The following is a 26,327-nucleotide window of genomic DNA, read 5'->3' on the forward strand; positions in this document are numbered from 1 at the left end:
AAATTAACAACGATGGTGTCAAACTTGCTGAAAACTGAAAAACACTGCTGAAAAAAGTTAAATAAAACACAAACTAAAATCCATCCTATGTTTATAGATTTGAAGACTTAATAGTGTAAAGATGTCTATACTATAAAGTGATATACAGATTCAGTACAATCCCTATCAAATTTCCAGCAGTGTTTCTTGTATAAATAGAAAAATTCATTCTTAAATTCATGTAGAAGGTCAAGGGATTTGAATACAATCTTAAAAAAAGAAAAGCAAACCTGGAAATCTCAAACTTCCTAATTTCAATTTTAGTACAAATTTACAGTATTCAAAACTAGATGGTACTGCTATAAAGACAAATTGTAAAGCCAATGCTATAGAATAGAGATCCCATAAATGAACCCTCAAATACATGGTCAAAAGACTTTTGAAACGGTGCGCAGACCATTCAATGGCAAAAGAACAGAGTTTTCAACAAATGGTATTTGTAAATGGATATCCACATGCAAAACAGTAAGGCTGGAGGTTTACCACATACTGTAAGAAAGATTAACTCAAAATGAATCAAAGACTTAAACAAAAGAGCTAAAATTACTGAAATAATAGAAATAAATGTGGGAAAAATCTTCATAACATTGGATTTGGTAATGATTTTTCAAATATGGTATGAACATCACAGGCAACAAAATAAAAATAGAAAAGACCTACAATTCACAAAAACTTTTGAGCATCAAAGGACACTATCAACAGAGTGAAAAGACAACCCATGGAATAGGAGAAACATTACAAATCATATTTCTGATGGGGTATTAATGTCCAGAATATATAAAAAACTAATGTAACTCTACAACAATAAAAATAAATTACAAAATAGACAAAAGACTTGACTAGACATTTGTCCAAAAATGATATACAAATGACCAATGTGCATATAAAAAGATGCTGACATCACCAATCATTAAGGAAATGTAAATAAAAGCTACAGTGAAATACCACCTCTTAGCCATTGGCTATCACCAAATACCAAATAAAAATAATAATAGCAAATGTTAGCAAGGATATGGAGAAATTGGAATCCTTGTAAATTGCTTTTGGGGACATAAAATTATGCAGCCTCTGTGGCAAACAGTATTATGGCTCCTCAAAAAATTAAATATAGAATGAAAGGTCATATGATTCAGCCATTCCACTTTTATGTAAATTAACCAAAGTATTGGAAACAGGTAGTTGAACATATTTTTGTATACAAATGTTCATAGCAGCATTATTCACCATACCTGAAAGCCTATTGACAGATGGCTTAATAAAATGTGGTATATACAAACCATAGAATATTATTCAGCCTAATAAAGGAAAGTAAATTCTGCCACATGCCATAACATGAATGAATCTTGAATACACCATGCTAAGTGAAATACAGTAGTCGCAACATGCCTAATATTGAATGATTCCACTTAGACGAGATACCTACCATAAAATTTTGATCCTATCATAGTGAAAAATTTATAGAAAGCAGAATGGGGTTTACTAGAAGTGGAAATATAGAGGAATGGGGAGTTATTTTTTAATGGATATGTCTGTTAGAAAAACATGGTATGGTTTGGAAAAATAAAAAGTTCTGCAGATGGATGGCGGCGATGGTTGCACAGCAATGTAAAGATAGATAGTTTCACTGAATTGTACACATAAACATGGTTAAAATGGTGATTTTATTTCATGAATATTTTATCACAATAAAAAAGAATTAGCACCAATAATTCTCGGAATTTTCTAAAAAATTAAAGTGGAAGGAATAGTCCCTTAATTCATTCTGTGTGGTCAGCATAACTGTGATATGAAAAGATAGATAAAACTTCAGAAATAAGAAAAGTTTGAACCAATATGCCTTATGAATATAGATTCAAATATCAACAATAGAATACCAGTAAACCAAAATTATCAGTATATTAATGAGTATATACCACAACCATGTGAGATTTGTCCCATAAATGTAAGAGTGGTTCAACATAAGAAAATATACCACATTAAGGTAACACAGTAAAAAACATAATTATTTCAATGCATAAAAATATTTGATAATATCCAACATCTTTCATGATTAAAAAAATCTCCAAAATTAGAAATAGAACTTCTTTAATATGATAGAGAGCCTTTATAAAAATCTCACAGCTATCATCATGCTAAATAGTAAAAGATTCAAAGCTTTTCCCCTAAGATAAGGAACAAAACAAGATGCTTATTTCACAACTGCTATTCAACAATCTCAGTTGTCTAATTTCAATTAGAAATGAAAAGAAATAAGAAGCATTCAAATTGGGAAGGAAGACAAAAATCTGTATTACAAAATGACATAATCCTATATGTAGAAAATACTAAGGAATCCATAAGAAAGCTACTAGAGCTAATAAACAATTTTAGCAAGGTTGCAGTACATAAGATCGACATACAAAAGTCATTATGGTTCTATTTATCAGAGATCAATACAAAAAAGAAATTAAATAATTAATTTTCTTATAATAGCATCAACAAGAATCTAATACAAAGAGTCCAGAAATAAACTCAAATATAATATTTATGGCCAATTGTTTTTTTAACAAAAGTGCCAAGTCTGTTCTATTGGGAAAAATGATCTCTTCAACAGATGGTACTCTGAATCATATTTCCACATATACTAAAGTGAATTTGAACCCCTATCTCATATCACATATAAAAATTACCTGAAAATATATCAATAATCTACATATAAGAGCAAAAATTATAAAAATCTTAAAAGAAAACAAGGATAAATGTTCCTGAATTTTGATTTGGCAATGGATTCTTAAATATTACCAGCCTGCCCCTGCTCCAGGCTACACAGTCTGCAATATCCAGATACTAAACAAAATCAACCTTTTTTCCTGCTGGCCAACGGTTAATCCCCCAGGCACAATGACTATGTGCCTGCCGCAAAACCATTCCAATCATCAAGACAATAAAACCACGTAATGTGAACAGTACAGAAACTCATCAGCACTGTTCACATCCTCACCTCCACACACCGAGAAACATCCGCTGGTGGAGAACAGTGACAGCAGCCCTCAAAGGGGCTGGAGTGGAGTATGAAGGGAGGGGTCCCAGTCTCTTATGGCCAACTGCTTCACGGCATTTGAAAACAAACAACACTGTGTCCTAAGACCTTTCAAAGCCTAAGCTAGTGTGACTGGCTGGCAGCTGAGTGATCTTGGGATTGCATAGAGTGTGGGTCACATGCCTTACTTTCCACTCCATAACCAAGTTAATGCTTTTCATTGTTTATTGCCCCCAACTGCCACTAGATCGGGATTTCTTATCAACCACCTGCATCACAATCTCATGCACCACTTATTAAAGACACAGATTTCTGTGCCTGAAAATAAACATTATCTTTATGCACATCTAAGCTTGAGGACTTCTGCTGTAAAGCAATGATTCTACAACTGTGGATCATGACGTCCTTAGTGAAGAAATCAAAGTAATGGGTCATGACCAACAGCTGATTTGTTTTTAGCGAAGTAAAAGATTATTTGTTAATAGAGCACACCGCAGGTAGTAAGGGTAATTATTGTTTCCTGGAACTTATTTCAGCTGTAGACCAATGTTCAGTGCTATAAAATGTATTCCTTAACTATGGATACCATGCAAAGTTTGAAAAACATGCTCCTAGAGGGAAAAAGACAAACAATATTATTGTACTAATGTTTGTTTTCCATTTTCTACTCCTAACTCTAAGCTGATTTTAGTTCAAGCACAGAAATATCAAGACAGATCCAAGAAATGCTGTCATTGAATCCTAAACTGATAAGGCAAAGCCCAAGTAAGGAAGGGGATGAGCCCAAGGTCCCCACTCCACTCCTGCCTGAGACCTTATCACGGAGCTGGGAACAAGGGATGGTGCCAAATGAAGTTTGCACAGCTCTCCTCAGGCTGGGCCTGAGGCGGGGGAAGGAACTTGTAGCCACTCCTGTCACAGAAGAATGAAAACGTTCCTCATCAGAGGCAAGACTGAGCATTAAGGGCTAAGGAAGTACCAGGAAGTTGACGCCACCCTTGCGCGATTCTCTGGGATAGGGAGCCCCATCTTGCACATCTCCCTGGAAGAAAGGACCAAGGGAGGAAGGGCAGAACAAAAAGACGAGCAACTGTCTTGTTAGCTTTAGATTCAGCAAAGGCAAGGGACTCACTCCAAACAGCCTTCCAAGTTACAAGCCAGCAAATTAACAAGGAGGCCAGGCAGTGAAAACCCCAGCAAAGGAGCGGATCCATCTGCCATTCACAGTGGCGGGGCGCAGGTGGGGCTGCGGGTGTCAGACACACACCAAACACAGAAAAACAGAGGACACTCACTCACTGGGCTCATTTTTTTTTTTTTGGCGGGGAGGTGGGAGAGAATTAAAATATTAGTTTAATGCTTTGTAACTGATTACAATTTTCAAAATGTCTAAAGCATAATATGCCATGAAATATTCCCATTTTAGTTTATATAAGATTTTCATTTATATTTTTTTTTGTTTGTTTTCCAGACAGCTTAATCTTTTTAGTTTTTTTCTCTCTCTTTTTTTATTTCAGCTCATCATGGGGGTACATAGGTTTAGGTCATATACATTGTCCATGTCCCACCCATCCCCCCGAGTTAGAGTCCCAAGCACGTCCGTTCTCATTCTCCAGACAGTGCGCCTGGCACTCATCATGTAGTCATACCTCCATCCCCTCCCCCCCCAACCTAGGTCTGCACCTTCAAGCATGACCATTCCCCAGAGGGTGTGCAACGCACTCGTCATGTAGGCATACACCCATCCCTTCCCCCCATTCCCCAGCCCAGTCTGATATCCAATTGGTATCCTTCCCCGATGTACATTTAGGTGATGATCAGGGAAACCAGTTTTCTGGTGAGTACATGTGATGCTTGTTTTTCCATTCTTTGGATACTTCACTTAGTATAATGGGTTCCAGCTCTCCCCAGGAGAACCAAAGAGATGTCGTATCATCGTTATTTCTTATAGCTGAGTAGAACTCCATGGTATACAGATACCGCAGTTTACTAATCCATTCGTGGATTGATGGGCACTTGGGTTGTTTCCACATCTTTGCGATTGTGAATTGTGCTGCTATAAACATTCGGGTACAGGTGTCTTTGTTAAAGAATGACTTTTGTTCTTCTGCGTATATGCCCAATAATGGGATTGCTGGATCAAATGGTAGGTCTACTTGAATCTGTTTAAGGTATCTCCATATTGCTTTCCCTAGCGGTTGCACTAGTTTGCATTCCCACCAGCAGTGTAGGAGTGTTCCTGGCTCTCCGCATCCATGACAGCATGTGTTGTTTTGGGATTTTTTGATAAAGGCCATTCTCACCGGAGTTAAGTGGTATCTCATTGTGGTTTTGATTTGCATTTCCCTGATGATTAGGGATGTTGAGCATTTTTTCATACGTTTTTTTGGCCATTCTTATGTCTTCCTTTGAAAAATTTCTATTCATGTCCTTTGCCCATTTTTTGATAGGATTGTTGGATTTTTTCTTGCTGATTTTCCTGAGTTCTAAATAGATTCTTGTTATCAGTGTTTTATCTGATGTGTAGTATGTGAAAATTTTTTCCCATTCTGTAGGCTGTCTGTTTATTTTCATGACTGTTTCTTTGGCTGTGCAGAAGCTTTTTAATTTAATCAGGTCCCAGTCGTTTATTTTTGTTGTTGCTGTGATTGCCTTAGGGGTTTTCTTCACAAATTCTTTGCCTAGACCAATGTCTGTAATAGTCTTTCCTACATTTTCTTCTAGAAGTTTAATAGTTTACCACCTGAAATTTAAGTCTGTTATCCACCGTGATTTGATTTTTGTGAGAGGTGAAATCTTTGGGTCCTGTTTCAGTCTTCTACATGTGGCTATCCAGTTTTCCCAGCACCATTTATTGAATAGGGACTCTTGTCCCCAGAGTATGTTTTTGTATATTTTGTCAAAGATTATATGGTTATATGAGGATGGTTTTATATTTGGGTTTTCTGTTCTGTTCCAATGTTCTGTGTCCCTGCCCTTGTGCCAATACCAGGCAGTTTTAAGAACCACAGCCTTGTAGTATAGCTCGAAGTCTGGCAAATCAATACTCCCATTTTGTTTTTATTGCTTAAAATTGCTTTTGCTATACGGGGTCTTCTCTGATTCCATACAAAGTGTATAATTATTTTTTCTAAATCTGTGAAAAATGATGTTGGTAATTTAATAGGAATTGCATTGAATATATAGATTACTTTAGGTAGTATAGACATTTTAACGATGTTAATTCTTCCAATCCATGAGCATGGTATGGATTTCCACTTATTTACGTGTTCTGCAATTTCCTTCCTTAGCGTTTCATAGTTCTCTTTATAGAGGTCCTTTACCTCTTTAGTTAAATATATTCCTAGATATTTCATTTTCTTTGTTGCTATTTTGAAAGGTATTGAGTCCTTAATTTGGTTCTCCGATTAAAAGTTATTGGCATATATGAATGCCTCTGATTTGTGTGTATTGACTTTGTAACCTGAGACATTACTGAATTCGTTAATTAATTCCAGGAGTCTCTTGGTTGAGTCCTTGGGGTTTTCCAGATACAACATCATGTCATCAGCGAAGAGTGAGAGTTTGATCTCTTCCATCCCTATTTGGACACTTTGATTCTGCTCTCTTGCCTGAGAGCTCTCGCAAGGACTTCCAATACTATGTTGAAAAGTAATGGGGACAGCGGGCAGCCTTGTCTGGTTCCAGTTCTGAGTGGGAATGCTTTCAATTTTTCCCCATTCAGTATGATGTTGGCTGTGGGTTTGTCATATATGGCTTGTATTATTTTTAGGTAGGTCCCATTTATGCCTATGATGTTAAGTGTTTTTATCATAAAAGGGTGTTGAATTTTGTCAAATGCATTTTCTGCATGTATTGAGAGGATCATATGGTCTTTATTTTTGCTTCTATTTACGTGGTTAATTACATTTATACATTTTCGTATGTTGAACCCCCCCTGCATCTCTGGGATGAAGCCTACTTGGTCATGATGAATTATTTTTTTAATCAGCACTTGGATACGATTTGTTAGGATTTTTTTTTTTTTATATATTTTTTTATTTCAGCTCATCATGGGGGTACATAAGTTCAGGTCATATACATTGTCCCTGTCCCGCCCAACCCCCCGAGTCAGAGTCCCAAGCGCGTCCGCTCCCACTCTCCAGACAGTGCGCCTGGCACTCGCCATGTATTCATACCTCGATCCCCTCCCCCCCCACCTCCCCGGGTCTGCACCCTCAAGCATGACCATTCCCCAGAGGGTGCGCAATGCACTCGTCATGTAGGCATACACCCATCCCCTCCCCCCACCCCCCCATCCCAGTCTGATATCCAATTGGTATCCTTCCCTGATGTACATTTAGGTGATGATCAGGGAAACCAGTTTTCTGGTGAGTACATGTGATGCTTGTTTTTCCATTCTTTGGATACTTCACTTAGTATAATGGGTTCCAGCTCTCTACAGGAGAACCAAAGAGATGTCGTATCATCATTATTTCTTATAGCTGAGTAGTACTCCATGGTATACATATACCACAGTTTACTAATCCATTCGTGGATCAATGGGCACTTGGGTTGTTTCCACATCTTTGTGATTGTGAATTGTGCTGCTATAAACATGCGGGTACAGGTGTCTTTGTTAAAGAATGACTTTTGTTCTTCTGGGTATATGCCCAATAATGGAATTGCTGGATCAAATGGTAGGTCTACTTGAATCTGTTTAAGGTATCTCCATATTGCTTTCCATAGGGGTTGCACTAGTTTGCATTCCCACCAGCAGTGTATGAGTGTTCCTGTCTCTCCGCATCCATGCCAACACGTGTTGTTTTGGGATTTTTTGATAAAGGCCATTCTCACCGGAGTTAAGTGGTATCTCATTGTGGTTTTGATTTGCATTTCCCTGATGATTAGGGATGTTGAGCATTTTTTGATATGTTTTTTGGCCATTCTTATGTCTTCTTTTGAAAAATTTCTATTCATGTCCTTTGCCCATTTTTTGATAGGATTGTTTGATTTTTTCTTGCTGATTTTCCTGAGTTCTAAATAGACTCTTGTTATCAGTCTTTTATCTGATGTGTAGTATGCGAAAATTTTTTCCCATTCTGTAGGCTGTCTGTTTGTTTTCGTGACTGTTTCTTTGGCTGTGCAGAAGCTTTTTAATTTAATCAGGTCCCATTCGTTTATTTTTGTTGTTGCTGCAATTGCCTTAGGGGTTTTCTTCATAAATTCTTTGCCTAGACCAACGTCTGTGAGAGTCTTTCCTACATTTTCTTCTAGAATTCTAATCGTTTAGAATCTAATCTAAACCTTAAATCATTTAAGGTTTAAATCTGTTATCCACCGTGATTTGATTTTTGTGAGAGGTGAAATCTGTGGGTCCTGTTTCAGTCTTCTACATGTGGCTATCCAGTTTTCCCAGCACCATTTATTGAATAGGGACTCTTGTCCCCAGAGTATGTTTTTGTCTATTTTGTCAAAGATTATATGATTATATGAGGATGGTTTTATATTTGGGTTTTCTGTTCTGTTCCACTGGTCTGTGTCCCTGCCCTTGTGCCAATACCAAGCAGTTTTAAGCACCACAGCTTTGTAGTATAGTTTGAAGTCTGGCAAATCAATACCTCCCATTTTGTTTTTATTGCTTAAGATTGCTTTTGCTATACGGGGTCTTCTCTGTTTCCATACAAAGTGTATAATTATTTTTTTCTAAATCTGTGAAAAATGATGTTGGTAATTTAATAGGAATTGCATTGAATCTATAGATTACTTTGGGTAGTATAGACATTTTAACGATGTTAATTCTTCCAATCCATGAGCATGGTATGGATTTCCACTTATTTACGTGTTCTGCAATTTCCTTCCTTAGCGTTTCATAGTTCTCTTTATAGAGGTCCTTTACCTCTTTAGTTAAATATATTCCTAGATATTTTATTTTCTTTGTTGCTATTTTGAAAGGTATTGAGTCCTTAATTTGGTTCTCCAATTGAATGGTATTGGCATATATGAATGCCTCTGATTTGTGTGTATTGACTTTGTAACCTGAGACATTACTGAATTCGTTAATTAATTCCAGGAGTCTCTTGGTTGAGTCCTTGGGGTTTTCCAGATACAACATCATATCATCAGCGAAGAGTGAGAGTTTGATCTCTTCTGTCCCTATTTGGACACCTTTGATTCTGCTCTCTTGTCTGATAGCTCTCGCAAGGACTTCCAATACAATGTTGAAAAGTAATGGGGACAGTGGGCAGCCTTGTCTGGTTCCAGTTCTGAGTGGGAATGCTTTCAATTTTTCCCCATTCAGTATGATGTTGGCTGTGGGTTTGTCATATATGGCTTGTATTATTTTTAGGTAGGTCCCATTTATGCCTATGTTGTTAAGTGTTTTTATCATAAAAGGGTGTTGAATTTTGTCAAATGCTTTTTCTGCATCTATTGAGAGGATCATATGGTCTTTATTTTTGCTTCTATTTATGTGGTTAATTACATTTATAGATTTTCGTATGTTGAACCACCCCTGCATCTCTGGGATGAAGCCTACTTGGTCGTGATGAATTATTTTTTTAATCAGCACTTGGATACGATTTGCTAGGATTTTATTGAGAATTTTTGCATCTACGTTCATGAGAGAAATTGGTCTGTAGTTTTCTTTTTTTGTTGCATTCTTTCCTGGTTTTGGTATCAATGTTATATTGGCTTGGTAGAATGTGTTGGGGAGAATTCCATCCTTCTCAATATTGAAGAATAGTTTATGTAGGATGGGCACCAGTTCATCTTTGTATGTATGGTAAAATTCAGGTGTGAACCCATCTGGACCAGGGCTTTTCTTTTTGGGAAGGTTTTTTATTGCTGTTTCAATTTCAGTTCTTGATATTGGTCTTTTCAGGAATTCTATTTCTTCCTGATTGAGCTTGGGAAGTCTGTGTGTTTCTAAAAATTTGTCTATTTCCTCCTCATTTTCCAATTTGTGTGCATAAAGATTTTTGTAATATTCATAGATGATGTCATGTATCTCTGTGGCATTGGTTGTGATTTCTCTTTTCATGTTCCTGATGGAAGTTATTAAAGATTTTTCTTTTCTGCTCTTGGTTAGTCTAGCCAGTGGTGTGTCTATTTTATTTATCTTTTCAAAGAACCAACTTTTTATTTTATTAATTTCCCTTATAGTATTTTTGTTGTCCTTTTCATTTAATTCTGATTTGATCTTAATAATTTCTCGCCTTCTGCTGGATTTGGGATCAGTCTGTTCTTCTTTCTCCAGCTCTTTGAGTCTATTCATTAAGTTGTCTATTTGTAAGTTGTCTGTCTTTTTGAAATAGGCATTTATGGAAATGAATTTTCCTCTCAGGACTGCTTTAGCTGCATCCCATAGATTTTGATAAGTTGTGTCACCTTCGTCATTTAATTCAAAGAATGTTTTGATTTCTGACTTAATTTCTTCCTTTACAAAATTGTTATTCAGGAGAAGGTTGTTTAGCTTCCATGACTTTGAGTAGGAATGAGAGTTCCTGTTAGGGTTCATTATTACTTTTATTCCATTGTGATCTGAGAAGATGCAGGGTATGATTTCTATTTTTTTAATTTTTTTAAGACTTGCTTTATGACCTAGGATATGGTCAATCTTAGAGAATGTCCCATGAGCTGATGCGAAGTATGTATATTCAGTGGATTTCGGGTAGAATGTCCTGTAGATTTCAGTCAGGCCCATTTGTTCTAGCATTCTGTTTAAGTCTACTATGTCTTTGCTTATTTTCTGCTTGGAGGATCAGTCCTGTGCTGTCAGTGGGGTGTTAAAGTCTCCAACTATTAAAGTGTTGTTGTCTATCATTTGGTTTAGATCGAGTAGGGTTTGCTTTATGAATCTGGGTGCGCCTAGATTGGGTGCATATATATTAAGTATGGTTATGTCTTCTTGTTGAATTGTGCCTTTCACCAGTATGTAGTAACCATCTTTGTCTTTTATTACTTTTGTTGGTTTAAAGACTAAGTTATTGGAAATTAAAACTGCCACACCAGCTTTCTTTTGGGTACCATTTGCTTGAAATATCAATTTCCGTGCTTTTATTTTCAGTCTAAATGCATCTTTGCCAGCTAAGTGAGTTTCCTGAAGGCAGCAGATACTTGGTTTGTGTTTTTTTTATCCATTGGCCCAGTCTATGTCTCCTGAGTGGGGAATTCAGGCCATTGACATTTAGTGAGAGAACTGATAATTGGGATAGATTTCTGTTTATCTTATTGGGTAGAACTTCATTGCTATGTTTTCTCTCTTGAGCCATTGTGGTTGCTAGAATTTGATCTTTAGCTCTTGGGTGGTTTTACATTCGTGGTTCTTTGTTGTGATGATCCATGTGTAACTCTCTTTGAGTACTTCTTGGAGGGGTGGTCTTGTCTTGGTGAATTCCCTCAGTCCTTGTTTATCTGAGAATGTCTTAATTTCTCCTTCATATTGAAAGCTTAGCTTAGCTGGGTACAAGATTCTAGGCTGGGTATTATTCTGTTTCAGAAGAGTGAGAATGTGTCCCCCACTTCTTCTTGCTTGTAAAGTTTCAGTTGAGAAATCTGGTGTAATTCTAATGGGTCTCCCTTTGTATGTTACTTGTTTCTTTCTCCTTACAGCTCAAAGAAGGGTCTCTTTAGTGGATATTTTGGTCAGTCTGACAACTACGTGGCGTGGTGTTTTCCTATCTGCTATGAATCTACCAGGGGTTCTTTGAGCTTCTTGAACCTGTATATCTAGAGTTTTAGCAAGGCCTGGGAAATTTGCTTCTACTATGTCTTCAAATAGTTTATCCAGCCATTGCTTATTATCTTCTTCACCTTCAGGGATGCCTATAACTCTCACGTTAGGTTTCTTCACAGAATCCCACATTTCTTGAAGACTCTGATCTTTTTTCTTATTTCTTTGCTCTATCTCTGTGACTGTCTTATTTAATTGGAAAGAGTTATCTTCGATCTCTGAGATTCTGTCTTCTATTTGATCTACCCTGTTCTTGAGACTTTCCACTGTGTTTTGTAGCTCCCTGAATAAATCCCTCATTTCTAGGAGTTCAGTTTGGTTTTTCTTCAATACATCTATTTCTTTAGTGAATTTTTCTTCCACATCCTGGAATTTTTTTGCGGTTTCTTTGCGTTGGATGTCAATTTTTTCTTGTAGATCATTCAGCTTATTTATAACCCAAGACTGAAATTCTTCTGGTAACATGTTGGTATTCTGAAACTGGCTTGTGCCAATTGGAGGAGAGTTGGTATTTCTCTTTGGGGGTGAGGTTTCCGTTTGGTTTTTTGTGCTCCCCATATTTTTCCGCTGAGCCCTTCCCATCTGGCTCTATCATTAGATCTTTTCTCACAGCTTTAGTCTAGTTAACAGCATGTCTTGTACTCTGTTCTTAGGCTGTGAAACAGTCTAGGTATGTTGCTTCCTTTGTCTAGAGGGGGAGACTGTTGTGTGTTGTTTAGAGTTTTTTTTCTATCTCAGTTGGGGGACTGCTTCTGATGGGTCCACCCCCAGAGGGTTGGCTTGACCTAAGACCAGTTTGGCAAGTTAAATCACTGTGTTGTGGACTTTCAGTTAGTAGGCAGGATTCACACTATTTGCAATCAGAAAGCCTCTTCTCCCTCTCTTTTTCTTTTTTTTTTTGTTTTTTCTTTTCCCCTGGCTTTTGGTTCTTCCTCTGGATGTGTGGTTTTTGTCTCTTTCTGCAGGGAAGACACTGGCTAGGTGGAGGAGGCAGTGCCCTCACTCACTCAGTGCCCCAGCTGCTGCAGCTCCCACAGGCAAAGGTGTACACTGTCCCAGTGTTCCCAAGGTCCGGGCTCCACACTCTTGCATCTGGGGAAGCACTCAGTGTTCACACCTGGGAAGGGGACCTCTGTTTTTTCCTGTTCTCTGTGTCCCACAGTGATTCTCCGTGGGTTCACCCCACCGTTCTTTGTAATACAGTCAATGTTGGCAATTTGCTTCTGGTTCCATATAATCTCAATGGCTGCCCAAAGATGCTGGATAGCTTTTGTATCCGCCTGTCATCTTTTTGTTAAACGTGCCATGACCTGTTTACTTCTTTAGCTCCACTCCATCCCGGCTCCCACGCGCTGCCCGCAGCCGCTTCAGCGCGTTCCCGCGCAGCCGCACGTGCCCTCTGTCCACACGCGCTCCAAGGGGCAGCCGGCTCTGCGGTCCAAGTGCCGTTTGTTCTACGGCCTCAAAACCGGCCACCTGGTTCTAGCCGATTTTCTTTTTATATTTATGAGACATAAAGCATTTGCAGTGCAGTGTCATTGTTGTATTTCATTGTTTTATTTTTTTTTAATTTTTATTTCAGGATATTATGAGGGTACAAATGTTTTTGGTTACATTTTATGTCTTTCCCTCACCCAACCGAGGATTAGAGGCATGCTCTTCCCCTCTACAATGCTCACCATGTGCATTAGTTGTGAGTTTACCCCCCGCAATACCCTAATCCCTGGAGAATATTACTACCATGTGAGCACCACAGTGTTGATCAGTTAGTGCCAATTTGATGGCGAGTACATTTGGAGGCTATTCCTCCGATCTTGTGACACCTCACTGTGGATAATTGGCTCAAGCTCATTCCAGGAAAATATAAGAGGTGCTAGATCACTGTCATTTTTTATAATTGAGTAATATTCCATTGAATACATATACCAAATTTTAATAATCCACTCAGGAATCAACAGGCACTTGGAGGCATTCATATATGCCAGTAACAGTCAAGCCGAAATTCAAATCCGTGGGCTTTTTAAATTCTTGCAGCAAAAGTGCAAACAGAGGTGGCAGTGCCCAGACAAGAGGTCCGAAAGAACAGGTGTTCCCCAGCCCCCAAGATGGAAAAAGAGTCCACCCCTTGGGGAAAGACATGCCAAGGGGGTCGGTGGCCGAGGACGGTGATTTGAAGCAGTGAGAGGTGGGGGCTGCGCTAGGCGCCAGATCCTAGCGGGACTCGCTGGAGAGGCCCTACCTTCCCTCGGACAGGACACAACTCGCGCCCCCGCGTGGCAGGGACCGCGGGGAGGCGCCCGGAAGCAGCCTGGCGGGACCTCCCTTCGGTTACCGACCGCCGGGCGAAACACTCCCGTGAGTTCTGAGGTGGCGCCTCGGACCGAAGTGTCTCCAGCTGAGACCCAGAGACACGCAGAAGCAGCAGGGGGCGCCTCAAGCCCCCACCGTGACCCCACGGAGTCGAACCCGCGGGGACTATGCAGACGAGGAAGCAGCGACCAGGCCTCCCAGTCCCCGTCGCCAAACACCGCACCCCAGACTTGCCCGGCTCCTCGCACTGGTCTTCGGCACTAACCAAGGGGTCCCTGCCACTGGGGCTCCCTCCTCTGGCCCCCGCGCGGGGGCAACACTGTTCATAAACCACCGGCCACGTGGCCCCGGCGCCCGTGGCCCGAGGGGACCCTGGGCAGGCAGGAAGCCGCCTGCGTCCTCCGGGAACCGGCTGAGGCACTCCGCTCGCCCACCGTGCGGCCCGCCAGCTGGGCTCGGCTGGGGTGCGCAGCAGCAAAAGGACGGCCCCGCACTTACATTGCATTAATATCCTCATACGTTTATATGTGATTATTTTGTGTTACTTACCAGAAAGTAAGTTCCATGGACGCAGAGGAATTCCTTTTTATATTAAGAACGTTAGTCAGCCCTTAACAGTGCCGGTGTTACACAGAGCATTCATTCAATATATGAGCATGTTGAATAAATGAATACATGGTGCAAATTACCTAAAAGTATTTATGTGGGCTCATAGTATAAATTTTAAGGCTTACTGAAGTAACACTCTTCCTCACTGAGCTTAATCATGTCTAGCTTTTTTTTTAAGTTGTGTAATATGATTTAATATGCAAATATATTTGAAATTATTAAAATAAGCTAAATAGTATATCCATCACCTTACAAAGTTACCATTTCTTGAGAAAACTTCATATCTACTCTCATAAAATGTCTAGCATTTGATTTAAAGTGAGAGACATGCAACTCTTCCTTTCACATGAACATTTCCAAGCCATTGTAGGGTTATTAGTTGGCCTCCAAAACACTAGTCTCCAGCCTATTTGACCACACTTTCTAATTCTGAAAACATTTTGATCACAACCTACCTTTTATTTTCCATTGGGTTATTGTTAAAACATAATCTAGTTCAACCATGACAATATACATATATTGTATTAATTGATTTTATATTAGTAATTGTCTCAATTAATATATTGTATTAATGAGTACAATATAATTTTTTAAATTTTGAGGTAGATAAAACATGAAAATGACTAAAAGTACAAATTCTAATATTTTGAACACGCCAGAGTACTTTTAGGTGCATTCCAGTGTTGGATTCACCCAAATACGAAGACCATTGCTAGACTACTGACAAATTCCATTTAAAAAATCAAGAAAGAGTTCAGCAATCAATTGAAAATATAAATTCAGGAAGCTTAAAGATTGTCCAGTTAGAACAAGAGTTCAGGAGTTCTGGTCCCTAATCAAGTTCTCCATCTGGTTCCACACTGCCTTCTCAGGGCTACCTTCATGTCCTTATTCCTCAGACTGTAGATGATGGGGTTCAGGGTTGGGGGAACCACAGTGTAGAACACTGACAGGAGAACATCCAAAACTGAGGGGGAATTTGAAATTGGCTTAACATAGGCAACACTACCAGATATCATAAAGAGTGTTACAACCACAAGGTGTGGAATGCAGGTAGAAAATGTTTTTGATCTACCCTCCTTAGATGGAATCCTCATGATGACAGAAAAAATGTACATGTAAGACAGAGTAATTGAAGCAAAGCAGATTATCACAAGACTTGTACCCAAAACCATGACTCCAATCTCAACGATAATTACTTTGGAGTCTACCAGGCTCAGGAGCTGTGGAATATCACAGAAAAATTGATGTACTCTATTGGGCCCACAGAATGGTAATGAGAAGGTTGCTGTCACATGCATGAGTCCACAGATCACTCCGCTGAGCCATGACATGGCCATCATCTTCACACAAGCCCTCAGACTTATGATGACCTCATAACGTAAGGGCTGGCAGATGGCCACATAGCGGTCATAGGACATCACTGTAAGGATGGCTACCTCAGTAGTTGCCAAGTCCATGAAAGAGAAGGCTTGCAGAGCACACCCAAAGAAAGAAATGGAGGTGTCATGAGTCAAGGAACTGACAATAGACTTGGGAACTGTGACAGAGATGTAGCAAAAATCTAAGAAAGACAAGTTTCTCAAAAAGAAATACATTGGAGTTTGGAGGTGAACATCCAGAGCGGTAAGCATGATGATTAGGAGATTCCCTGTGAGAGCTGCCAGGTAAAGCAGTAAAAATATAGCAGCATGTACAGTCTGCATCTCCCAGGAGTCTGAAAATCCCATAAGGAGAAATTCAGCAACTTCAGTTTTGTTATCATCATCTGTGGTCATTCCATTTCCTCCTAAGAAGAAAGAAGAGTAGACTATAGATACATCAAATATGGCTGGCCCAAATGATATTTCCGAAGCAATGGAATTTGTGATAATTAAATAAAACATTGCTCATATGCACATATGGATAGTATATTTCTAAAGCTAAATCTCAATGACACAGCATAGCGCTTTATACAAAGCATATTTTCAATAAATGCATCTTGGTATATGAGGTGTATGGAAGACGTACAAACAAAATGCAAAATAAAAAGTGATAATGAGGTAATCAACAAAGAATATACATAGTATTGTTAACAAAAGTATACATACTTGGGAAAAGTGAATATTAGTATTACTCTCACATATTCAACATACATATATATATTGAGGCATATTATTTGCTCCTTACGTGTTGAAGTATAGCATTGCAAATGTTTTGTCATAGTTCTCAGTTTCGACTAAAATGAAAGCAAAGTCCTATAAGTAATATTAATAAGACTCTTTGTTTCATAACTATTCAGTGAGATTATAGTCACAGTCTTTCAAAAACTAACAGGAGACACTTGTTAAACACCTCACTTAACAGGCATAATGATAGGCTCTTAGGGTAAAATGTTCCTGAAGAAGCCTTCTTGAATTCAAAACCTAATCAAATACAAAACATAGTAAAGTAAGATACTATGTGGAGTCTGACATTATAAACAATAACACAACTGATAAGAAATACTGATAATGTATTGCATCAGGAAAAGAGATTGGTCTTACTTTGTGCTTTTATAGAAGAGTGGTAGAGAACCATTATCTCAGCAAGGTCGTGAGAAGTGTTTTACCAAATGATTTTTGGACTGAAATTTTTAAAGAGAGCCACATGGTAAAAGGCAGAGGGACAAAAGTATTTATGATATGACTGTGATAGGTATATGGATATGGATTACCTAGAAAATGTGCATTGAAGTCAGCCCCACCTTTTTGCTGGTCTTCAGAGTTCATCTTTAATGTTGAGATAAAAAAATAGTATATTAAGTATGTACTAAGGGCATGGAAAACTACTGAGCAATTTCTATGGTAATCGTTCATAGTATCTGTCACTCATTTTATGTTTTCTAAATTTTGCTTGGTTTTGCTGTAGTATAGTAAAATACTGTCTAAGTTTAGCTCCTAGACTTCTACAGTGTGTGAAGCAAACTTTGAAATGGATTTTTCCCTTATTATTTTATGTAGCAATAATTTATACACAATAAACTGTACCAATTTAAATTTTACAATTCAAGAAGTTTTGACAGTTGTATATGACTATGAAACTGCTGCCACAATCAGGGCATACCATTTTCATCGTATCTAAAAGATCCTTATATTTTTCTGTTATATAATATCTCCCTCTCTCTCTCTCTCTCTCTCTCTCTCTCTCTCTCTCTCTCTCTCTCTCTCTCTTTCTCTCTGTGCCAGTTCTCATTCTAGGCCATAATTGATTTCCTTGTCTTTCTAGGGAAGGTCAACAATTAAACAGAGAAAGAAAACCTAGAAGGAATCAACTAAGTGTCTCTCTCCTGGAAAATCTTGTATTTCTACTAGTTCTAGTTTTCTCATATTGGTTGCCTAGACAGCCTGTTGTTGGAGGGACACATGCAAAGAAATGCAAAGAAAAATGTTTGCTGTGACCAAGAGTAGGATTAACCTCCTTTGGGGAGTCTGTTTTGACTATATCCTCACATATTGAATATACATGTTTATATTAAAGCATATTATTTATTCCTTATGTGCTGAAGTATACCAACACTGCCTAATATCTCTTCTATTCAAAAAATTTTTAAACGGATTACATAGGGATACTAATGAAAAGAGCAGATACTGAGGACCATAATGTTAGGACTACTACGCAGAGTTGAGGAACAGCATTGGGATTGCCCGATTGATTATGAAGTTTTAAAACTTTAGTCAATGCAAACATTTCAAAATGTCTACAGAACATCCCTTTCATTTAACACACACACACACACACACACACACACACACACACACCCCCATACAAAGACCCCAAAACTGTCACCCATGAAAGGAAAATTAGACTCATCCAATCCCACCACACATTGAGACTCATTAAGAAAGCTCTCCCTTTTCTTTCCCAAGCTTTCATAGATATGCACTGCTGACTCTGAGATCCTAAACTGCTATCACCCAAGTAAAAGAAATGGGTATTTAGTCTAAAATTTATGGTCCTTGATCTGTACATTAGCTAAGAACATGGTAAGCAAATCCATAAGTGCAACCTATTAATTGAAAAATAAATAACCTTTCTATGGTTTTCCAAAGTTACAGTATTGAACTTACTGCATGATGTGGGCTGATGTCTGCTGAACTGGGTCATTGAGCAATTTCAGTTATTCAAACTTTCAAATTCCTGTTTCTTTGTCCCAGAAGAAACCTCAGTTTATCTGAAAATACATCAGATCAAATTGAAAAATGCCCTAATCTCACAATGTGGCTACAGCCCTTAAGTTGAGATTGCAAATATCTTTATGTTGTCCTTGATCCAGAAATATAAACCTGATTAATACCACATCCAGTTTCCCTTTTGCTATGATTCAGTGTTTGTGATGAAATGGTGGTTAATAACTGAGATCTAGTGAGAGAAGCTTTTCATAATTCTGAGGTCTCTGGAGATAAGATCCCTTGTATTTTAAATACATCCTTTGGGAATAAGAAGCAAAGCAGAGCTTTGATTAATTCCAGTGGCTACCAATAAAGAAAAGTCTCCTTTCGTTGAGACGTAGGACAAAAGAATGGGAATTAATTGAACAGTAATCTTCCACACACCCAGAGACTCAATTAGGTAAAACACTCATGCTGAGAGTGAAAGAAAGGGGTCAATAATTATACTTGGAAAATATGCCTCAATGAAAACTGAGATTCTGCAACTAGATTTCTATTTTTAATATTTGCATTCTAATATTCTTCCCTAATGAGCATATTGTTACTCTTTTCATGCCCTTCCCATCCCAAGTCAATTTAGTATGTGAACACTAAATTTTAAATGAAAAAGCAATCTGTTACTCCTGTCTTAAGACATTCCTGGGCATTGTACTGGTAGCAGAGATAAAACATGTTGGCATGGCCTCAGTGTCTGACTCTTATCTAGTTCTGTGGCCTTTGATGCTATTCCTTACTCCTACATGGATTGAGTGGCCATTGGATTGCCTCTTTTATAGAGTGCTATTCAAATATTGCCTTATTTAAAATTGGGTTTATTTTATTAGTATGTAGTAATTATTTTTATACTGTGAATACTAATTCCTTATTGATAAAATTAGTTGTAGATATCTTTTTCTGTTGGTAGTTGGACATTTCTCTTTATGATGTCTCTTATAAATAGAAACTATTGATTTTAATGTAGTTTTTCTATGAATTCATCACTTTGAGAATTTGGTTTACTTTCTTATTTTTCTTATGTTGTATAAGAAATTCTTGCATAGGAATGACTTCAATAAGATGGGAGAATTGAACTTTCCAACACTCATGTCACAAGACATCAATTCAAATAATGATTTATGCACAAAAATACCTTCACAAGAGCTAAGGAAACTAGACAAGATACTGCAGCACCTGGGTGTAGCAAGGAAGTATTTTTAAAAGATGCAGTAAGGATGATAGAAAGGAGAGTTTCATATTACCTGCATCACCCCATTCCCAACCCCAGGCAGCAATATATGAAGAGAAATAACATCCATGTGGGAGAAGAAAAGTAAAGTGAGCAACAGTTTGCTTCAGACCCCAACACCAGGCCCTGTCTAGTAAAACCCAGCACCATGTCAGCCTCTGTGGCCCTAGGCTTCAGGCTGCCCCTGGCACAAGGCCAGCCCACACAGTCACAGGACTTCGGCCTGCCCCACAAAAAGATTGGTCAAGCATCTCTAGTCACCAGGACGGCACCCATGCATCCAGCATCCAGGCCCACCCCAGTGGCAGGGTAACCCCCACAGACATAGGCTACAGACCTACCTGAGACTCCAAGCTTGCCCTACCACCAAAACAGTGCCACTTACCCCAGACATCAGACTGTTCCAGTGCCAGACCAGCCCCTGTGGCCCCTGACTTCAAGCCCACCGCAGTGCCACACTGGCACCTGAAGATTCAGTCTCCAGGCAGTCAACCATGGCCTCACCTACCATGGCAATACCAGCAGACCTAGTATCCAGGCTGGCCCCCACAGATACAGGCTGTAGGCCCACTCAGTGCCAGGCCAACATGTGTGAAAGTAGCACCCACTTCTATCCAAGTGTCACATCATCATCAACAAATACCAGCATGAGGCTGGCCCCTGTGGTCACAGGCTACAGGCCTACCCAGTGCCAGGCTGGCCTCTGTGGCACAAAGCTCCAGACAACCCGGGGTCCAGGCCAACTCCAGCAGACCCATCTCAGTAGGGCCCAGCACCAGGCCAGCCTCCACAGCCCCAGGCTCCAGGCCAGCCCTCACAGTTAATGCTTCCAGACCAGCACCTATACACTCAGCCTCCAGACTGACTCCATGGACCCAGGCTCATGGACCCTGTGAGCCTAGGACCCAGCAGACCCAAGATCATAGCAATATATGTGTGGTAAGAACATAGACTTATACATTAAATGTCAATGGTTGTAATTACTAGGGAAAGATTGTAAAAGCATATACAAATCTGGGATATAAACTATCAAAACAAGTAATACTTCCAACTACTTGGGAGACTGAGTCAGGAGGAGCTTTTGAACCCAAGAGTTTCAGGCTGCAGTGAGCTATGATCACACCACTGCACTCCAGCCTGGGCAACAGAGACTCTGTCTCAAAAATAAATAAAAAATAAAATGAAATCAGATATTAAACTAAACTAAACTAAAATAAAATAGTGATATATATAATGGAGTGCTATTTAGCCTTAGAAAAACAGGAAATTATGCCATTTGCAACAATTGGATGAACTTAGAGGACATTGCCTTAAGTGAAATAATCCAGGCCCAGAGAGACAAATGCCACATGATTTTACTTATATGTGGAATCTAAAAAAGTGCAACTCAGACAAGTAGGGAGTGGAATGCTGGTTACTAGAGGCTGGGGGTGGTGGCAGATGGGAAAGGGCACAGAGTTTCAGTTCGATAGGAAGAGTCAGTTCTGGTGATTTACTGTACAGCATGGTTACTACAGTTAATGATGAATATTTCAAAATATACAATTTTGAGTTAAATTTTTAAAATTAATTTTCAAAATAAAATCTTAAAGAGAGGATTTAAATGTTTTAGAATTTAAATGTTGTCACCACCAAGAAATGATGAATATTTGAGGTGACAGATATGTTACTCAGCCTGATTTAATCATTTAGCAGGTTGAATTCTGACTCTTACTTGACAATGAATGTCCACGGTTGGTGAAAATTGGCTAGAGTCCCTCAAGGTGGAACATCAGTGCCGAGATCTATGTCCACCTCCTTTCAATTCTAAATGACTTTTCAGTGAACTGTGGTCACAATTTCTCCGCTGTTTTCTTGGAAATACAATATATACAAAGCAAGGCACCTGTAGACAGTGGAGTGGATTTCAGAAGCACTTTTTTCCCCGAATGGCAGCATAGCTGTATCAAAGTTAAAAATTTAAGCATCTTGAGAGGAGGGAAGTTAGCGGAGTGGAGGTGACCTCCTGGATTTGTGCTTCTGGAGAGGAAGGCATGGATCTCGGCCTGCCACAATGCTAGAGGATCGCTCCCCCACAAGAACAGTGGTGTGAATCCATGGAGAATCGACGTGGGACACAGAGAATAAGAAAAGACTGAGGTGAACGTGAAATAGGATCGAGAAAATCTGGATAGTGCGGGATGGACAATATACAGCGGAGTGCGGGATGGCTGTACGCGCATCACCAACAAGTGAGGCAGGTTCAGCCCCACAGTAAAGCAGCTTGTTCTCCCCACTGACCTCCACACCCACTCAATTAGAGATCTGCCTGAAGTCGGTGCAGAATCACCGCAGGAGACATAGAGCTCTGTGGACAGGAGACATAAATGGGAAACAGCTTAGACTCTAGGGGGATCTCCGCCGGGATGACACTTAGAGGGAGAGGGACGGAGCTCTGCTAAGGCAAAAAGCAGTGAACGGTCGCTGAATTACAGATTTTTTTCCGGTGGCCCTCTAGATGGGGAACTACTGCGGGCTTCGATGCTCACCAGGCCCCCAGCTCTGATGCCTGCCAGACTCTGAACATTCTCCCCCAGTGCCGGTGATTTGCGAACAGGCACTCGCCATCTTGCGGTCCACAGCCTAACCGCTGTGGAACCATAGGGTGCCAGGCGACTCCCCTGGCGTCTCCTTCCCCTAGTCCATGAACCCACACTAAGAGCTCGGGCTTTGTATGAACTCTGTGGACAGGAGACATCAACGGGAAACAGCTTAGACTCTAGGGGATCTCCACAAGGACAGCGCTTAGAGGGGGAGGGGGCGGAGCTGAACTAAGGGGAAAGGCAGTGAAGGGTCACCGAATTACAGCATTTTTTCAGCAGCACTCTAGCCAGGGAGCTACTGTGGACTCCTGAGCTCACCAGGGCCCTGGCTCTCGTGCCTGCCGGACCCTGAACATTCACCCCCCAGTGCCGGCTATCTGCGGGCGGGCAGTCGCCATTATGGGATCCATGGACTAGCCGCTGAGAAGCCATAGGGTGCTGGGCCGCTCCCTGGGTGCCTCCCTCCCCTAGTCCATAGACCCTCTCAAGGAGACCCGCCAGTGTGTGAACACTGAGTGCTTCCCCAGATGTGCGAGTGTGGAGCCTGGACCCTGGGGACATTGGGCCAGGGCAGACTTTTGCCCGTGGGAGCTGCAGCAGCAGGGGCACTGAGTGAGTGAGGGCACTGCCTCCTCCCCCTAGCCAGTGACTTTCCTGCAGAAAGAGACAGAAACCACCCATCTAGAGAAAGAACCAAAAAAAAAGGAAAAAAAAGAGAGAGAGAGACTTTCTGCCTGCAACTAATGTGAATCCTGCCTGCTAACTGAAAGTCCACAACACAGTGACTTAACTCGCCAAACCAGTCTTAGGTCAAACCAATCCTCTGGGGCTGGACCCATCAGAAGCAGCCCCCCAAGTGAGATAGAAAAAACTCTAAACAATACACAACAGTCTCCCCCTCTGGACAAAGGAAGCAACATACCTAGATTGGTTCATAGCCTAAGAACACAGTACAAGGCATGCTGCTAGCCAGACTAAAGCTGTAAGAAAAGATCTAACGATAGATCCAGATGGGAAGGGCTCAGCGGAAAAATACAGGGAGCACAAAGAATCAAATGGAAACCTCACCCCCAAAGAGAAATACCAGCTCTCTACCAATTGACACAAACCGGATTCAAAATACGAACATGTTGCAGGAAGAATTTCAATTATGGAGTATAAACAAGTTGAATAATATACAAGAAAAAAAAGGATAACCAACACAAAGAAACCACAAAAAAAAAAATACAGGATTTGGAACAAAAATTCAATAAGGATATTGAAATATTGAAGAAAACCCAAACTGAACTCCTAGAAATGAAGAATTTATTCAGAGAGCTACAAAACACAGTGGAAACTGTCCAGAGCAGGGAAGCTCAAACAGAAGAAAGAATCTCAGAAATTGAAGATAACTCTTTACAATTAAATAAGTCAGTCACAGAGATAGAGCAAAGAAATAAGACAAAAGATTAGAGTCTACAAGAAATGTGGGATTATGTGAAGAAGTCTAAGGTGAGAGTTATCAGCATTCTTGAGGGTGAAGAAGATAATAAGCAAGGGCTGGATAAGCTATTTGAAGACATAATGGAGGAACATTTCCCAGGCCTTGCTAAAACTCTAGATATATAGGTTCAAGAAGCTCAAAGAACCCCTGGGAGACTCACAGCAAATAAGAAAACACCACACCACGTCATCATCAGACTGACCAAAATATCCACTATAGAGACCTTTCTTCGAGCTGTAAGGAGAAAGAAACAAGTAACATACAAAGGGAAGCCCATTAGAATTACACCGGATTTCTCAACTGAAACCTTACAAGAAAGAAGAGGTTGGGGCCCCATTCTAACTCTTCTGAAACAGAATAATGCCCAGCCTAGAATCTTACACCCAGCTAAGCTAAGTTTTCTATATGAAGGAGAAATTAAGACATTCTGAGATAAAGAAGGACTGAGGGAATTCACCAAGACAAGACAGCCCTCCAAGAGGTACTCAAAAGAGAGTTACACATGGATCAGCACAAGAAAGACCCACAAATGTAAAACTACTCCAGAGCTAAAGCCACAGTGGCTCAAGAGAGAAAACATAGCAATGAAGTTCTACCCAACAAGATGAACAGAAATCTGTCCCAATTATCAATTCTCTTGATAAATGTGAAAGGCTTGAATTCCCCACTCAAGAGACATAGACTGGCCCAATGGATAAAAAAGCACAAACCAAGTATCTTCTGTCTTCAGGAAACTCACCTAACCTGCAAAGATGCATTTAGACTGAAAATAAAGGGATGGAAATTGATATTTCAAGCAAACGGTAACCAAAAGAAAGCTGGTGTGGCAGTTTTAATTTCCAATAACTTAGTTTTTAAACCAACAAAAGTAATAAAATACAAATATGGTTACTATATACTGGTGAAAGGCACAATTCAACAAGAAGATATAACTCTACTTAATATATATGCACCCAACTAAGGTGAACCCAGATTCATAAAGCAAACCCTACTTGATCTGAACCAAATGATAGATAACAATACTGTAATAGCTGGAGACTTTAACACCCCACTGACAGTACAGGACAGATCCCCCAAACAGAAAATAAACAAAGAAATAATGAACTTAAATAGAATGCTAGAACAAATGGGCCTGACTGACATCTACAGGACATTCTACCTAAAGTCCACTGAATATACATTCCTCTCATCAGCTCACAGGACAATCTCTAAGATTGACCATATCCTAGGACACAAAGCATGTCTTAAAAAATTTTAAAAAATAGAAATTATACCATGCATCTTCTCAGATCACAGTGGAATAAAAGTAATAATGAACCCTAACAGAAAATCTCATTCCTACTCAAAGTCATGGAAGCTAAACAACCTTTCCTGAATGATTATTTATAAAGGAAAAAATCAAGTTGAAAATCAAAAGATTCTTTGAATTAAATGACAAAGGAGACACAACTTATCAAAATCTTTGAGACCCAGCTAAAGCAGGCCTGAGAGGAAAATTCATTCCATAAATGCCTATATTAAAAAGACAGAAAACTTACAAATAGACAACTTAATGAATAGACCCAAAGAGCTGGAGAAAGAGGAACAGACAGATCCCAAACCCAGCAGAAGGCGAGAAATTATTAAGATCAAATCAGAATTAAATGAAAAGGACAACAAAAATACCATTAGGGAAATTAATAAAACAAAAAGTTGGTTCTTTGAACAGATAAACAAAATAGACATACCTCTGGCTAGAGTAACGAAGAGCAGAAACGAAAAATCTCTAATAACCTCCATCAGGAACATGAAAAGAGAAATCACAACTGATGCCACCGAGATACACGATATCATGTATGAAGTCTACAAGAATCTTTATGTACACAAACTGGAAAATGTGGAGGAAATGGACAAATTTTTAGAAACACATAACCTTCCCAAGCTCAATGAGGAAGAAAGAGAATTCCTGAATAGACCAATATCAAGAACTGAAATTGAAACAGCAATAAAAAAACTTCCCAAAAAGAAAAGCCCTGGTCCAGTTGGGTTAACACCCAAATTTTACCACACATACAAAGAAGAACTGGTGCCCATCCTACATAAACTATTCTCCAATATCAAGAAGATGGAATTCACCCCAACACGTTTTACCAAGCCAACATAACATTGATACCCAAA

At 39.5% G+C, this 26,327-nt stretch overlaps 1 protein-coding gene across 1 annotated transcript; it reads right to left on the reverse strand.

Annotated features, from left to right (window-relative positions):
- Positions 1 to 15,526: 15,526 nt before the first annotated feature.
- On the reverse strand, positions 15,527 to 18,815 carry LOC123649422 (putative olfactory receptor 14L1). Its single transcript, XM_045567541.1, has 2 exons — positions 18,779 to 18,815; positions 15,527 to 16,479 (listed from the first exon to the last, which is right to left on the reverse strand). The coding sequence occupies exons 1-2, from the start codon at positions 18,813 to 18,815 to the stop codon at positions 15,527 to 15,529; spliced, it is 990 nt and encodes a 329-aa protein (XP_045423497.1).
- Between the last annotated feature and the right edge of the window lie 7,512 nt (positions 18,816 to 26,327).

This window comes from Lemur catta, chromosome 13 (assembly GCF_020740605.2).
Source record: "Lemur catta isolate mLemCat1 chromosome 13, mLemCat1.pri, whole genome shotgun sequence".
NCBI classification, from domain to species: domain Eukaryota; kingdom Metazoa; phylum Chordata; class Mammalia; order Primates; family Lemuridae; genus Lemur; species Lemur catta.